At 42.7% G+C, this 3,508-nt stretch overlaps 1 protein-coding gene across 1 annotated transcript; it reads right to left on the reverse strand.

Annotated features, from left to right (window-relative positions):
* Positions 1-251: 251 nt before the first annotated feature.
* Positions 252-3,215, reverse strand: LOC108989275 (transcription factor MTB1). The gene is made up of 2 exons (XM_018962832.2): positions 2,966-3,215; positions 252-2,797 (listed from the first exon to the last, which is right to left on the reverse strand). Exon 2 carries the CDS (start codon positions 2,665-2,667, stop codon positions 829-831), a length of 1,839 nt encoding a protein of 612 aa, XP_018818377.1. The 5' UTR covers positions 2,668-2,797; positions 2,966-3,215; the 3' UTR covers positions 252-828.
* Between the last annotated feature and the right edge of the window lie 293 nt (positions 3,216-3,508).

Here is a 3,508-nt window from a genome sequence, read left to right on the forward strand (position 1 = left end):
CCCTTTTTTTTCCCTTAAAAAATAGTGCCAAGTAAGCAATAAGAGAAAGGAGCATGACACATGCATTCCAAGGGAAAAGAACTCAGATATGCTACCAAAATCTCCTCACTCTTGCTTCCCCACAGCCACATTCTATTTCCACAAAATAGGCATATAGCAGGCCAAAAGATAACATTTTGAAGAATGGATTTATTGACAATACAACAGCTCTCATGCCGGCGATGTAATCAAAACAATTTTATGAATATAGATTCAACCAAAAATTACTATTAATGTCATTACATAAGTATTAAACTGCCTTACAAAATTGAGAACAAAGTAGACCATCACATTGCTTGCAAAGGAAAAAGAAGACAATAAGAGCAAAGCAATAAATGCCTAAACCAAAATTCGAACTTATATGCATCAAATACATATATCTCAGAAAACATCCCTTAATCCTCCATAGGACAAGAGCAGCAGTGAGTTTACAAGTAACGTCTGCTTTTCCAAAGAACTTGGCAAATGAAAATAAATTGGAGAAACTAGCATAAAAAAACAGAAGAACATATCTGCTCCTTAACAACCAACAATAATAGAGTCGGTTTAACTCACAGATTTGATTCACCTCGCAGGAATGCTTCACTTATGACAGAAAATGTATACTATAAACAATCACAGAAAATTTGCTGCCCCTACTCGGTCAATAGGTAGTTATTATTCTACTTTAGCTGGTGCCATGTTTCCTTATAGCATCCACTGTTGTATATCAAAACCTGTGAAGAAGCTTTCAATCTGGTTCCCTTCTAAGTATTATGCCTATAGACTATGTCGAATCCGATTCTGATGCTACCCACCCGATGACAATGGCTGTAAGGAGTTGGATGAAAACACTGCAATCAACTTTTCTTTCGTCAATTGCTCAGATCCTTGAGACTTGATTACAAATGTATGAAACACAGTATCATTTGCTGTGGTGATTTTTGACTCAATTACAGTAGCTTGTGCCTCTTTGAATGCTTGGATGACCCTTGATGTCGGGTGAGAATCTAAAGGACAGCTCACCCTGACAATAACTTCATCATGGGCAGCTTGAATATCAATATCAGGAGTCCGGTATGGGTTTTCAGCATTTGGATTAGCCTCCAAAGATGATGTATCTCTTGAGCTAGTCCCACTTCTCTCCCTCTCTGCTTCCATGACCTTGAGCTTTGCCTGAAGCTCATTGATGTAAGCAATGGCATCTCCCAACAGGGAAGCTTTATCCATCTTGGAGATATTCGGCACAACAGCTCGTAACGCATAGAACCGTTGATTCAACTTCTCACGTCGCTGTCTCTCTGCCTCCACATGATTGAGCGGCTCTTCTCTTCCATTTGCAGGCTTTCTGCCTCGTTTTCTGGGTCTCCTTTCATCAGCTACACCTGCCCGCTCTTCCTTGCATGTGGCTTCACCATCTGAATGCTCGGATTCAGCACTAATTGGCCGGGAAATCACAGAAGGCCTTGAGGTGGCTGCTGAAAAATCAATTTGCATTTGCAGTTGTTTTTGTGGCTGATAGTGATTTAGACGAAATTCTTCTCGAGCCCCATTAACAAGCTCTTGCAAGTTATTTGGGGTCTGTTGACAATAAATTTCTGCTGGGTTCCCCTGCTTCACACCACTGCCACGAACATGTCCCCAACCTGAACCATGAAGACCATTTCGTGGGCTGGGATATGCAATCTTACTCCTGTTAGGAGAAACTTCCCATGGCCTCTCTTCCATCTTTCGGACAGCAAGTTTCTCTCTGTGATGGGGTCGGCCCAAGTAACCGGAGTTCAAATCCTGCCCAAAAATCTTAGGAACCGCTTCCACTCTATCCACCAACCCCAAATTTGTGAAAGGGACATTTTCATCTTTCTTATCATTCACCACCGGAAATGCTGGCACTGATTTAACCCTCGCTGCTGGAAAAGGATGTGTTGAGAATGATGATTTTATTGACTGCAACAGTTCTAGATTTTCACCCACAGACCTCACTGAACCCAACTCAACCACACCCACCTCAATTGGGACTAAGACAATGGTCTGAATTCCGGCAGATTTAGCAAGGAACGACCGGATACAATAGTCGGACTGCAACTTCAGTGCATCCGAGAACCAAGCATGCTTCCCAGATGCAAAACACTTGCCCGGACCGCCCTCCCCTTGCGGGAAGGAGAAATACATCGATGCAAGAAAGAACATCTCCGTATCAGTAACACGATCCAGCCCTAAGGCATAATTATCCTCGTCTGATCCCCCAAACAACTTGTGCAGATTCTGAAGCACCCTTTTCCTCATCTTCTGCTGAGTCTCATCCTCAAGTCTAAGATTGAGAATACGCATAGCTTCAGACTCCTCCCCCTCCCTAGGCTCCCTACAAGACCCATCTCCCCACCCCAAAACCCAGTCCCCCGACTTGGACCTTGAAAGCTGCCAAAAGATTGCGTAATTCCAGCTAAAATTAGACGCGTTTGGGCAGTCCACGAGATCGGAAAGTGTGGTTTGCAAATGCTCATCACTCCCCACAGCCATTAACAAATTCTCATTCGAAACCGAGCTCGACAGCAAGTAATCGAAAGCTCGAGTGCCCAGAACCGCCGCAAGCATGGTCTTGTCCTCATCATTCCACAACCCACCACCCAAACCCCCCTCAATCTTCATCTCTAAATCTCCAAAGCTAAATTAACGCCAGACCAGGAATCTTCAATTTTCAATACAGAGATCAAATTTCTGTCCCAAAAACCCTTAAAGCGATATAAAATCCGGATTTTTTTAGCGCTATGCTCAAATCCTACACGTTAAACAGCACATAATTTTCTTAATACCATAACAACAAATTCAGATCTCAGAAGCTCCAAATCCAAGATACAAGGAAAACCCAGAAAAAGAAAAAAACAAAACAAAACAAACCAACCAAAATTGAGCCAGAAAAATAGAAGAATAGAGAGAGAGTACCCACCAGTTTTGGCTAGCGAAATGGGATCACGAAGCGACGGTTGGATAAGACAGCAGAGTAAATAATAGTCGCAGGTAACAGTCTAAACATTCCCAGGAAAGAGGAAGTTCGTTCAATTTTAGGGAAGATAAAAACTCTCCGGGAAATACAAACAGGCAGTTAGTTCACAAACAACAACGAAAGCAAAAGCCCCCTCCCTCTCTCTTTCTCTCTTTCTAGCAAAGCCAAGGTCAGACTGTGAGCCTGAGAAACAAATAAGGGGGGTGGGGTTTTTCATGTTTTTTTTTTTTCAATTTCGAAGAATGTAACCATGGTCAGAAATTAACCATAGTTAGATGGTTTGAGGTTAAGGAAATATTACAAGTAGTCGGCAAGGAGGTTGTGTTTACGGTTTTGTTTGTTTGCTGCTGAGAGACACAGACACAGTCACACGGACAAAGTGGAAATGGGAAACACCTGAAAATACTTATTACTGTACTGCTCTGCTCTGCACTGAACCACAGGCGATTATTTCCGTGGTGTGACTTTAAGGAACGGGGGGGGCAC

This window comes from Juglans regia, chromosome 7 (genome assembly GCF_001411555.2).
Source record: "Juglans regia cultivar Chandler chromosome 7, Walnut 2.0, whole genome shotgun sequence".
NCBI lineage: Eukaryota > Viridiplantae > Streptophyta > Magnoliopsida > Fagales > Juglandaceae > Juglans > Juglans regia.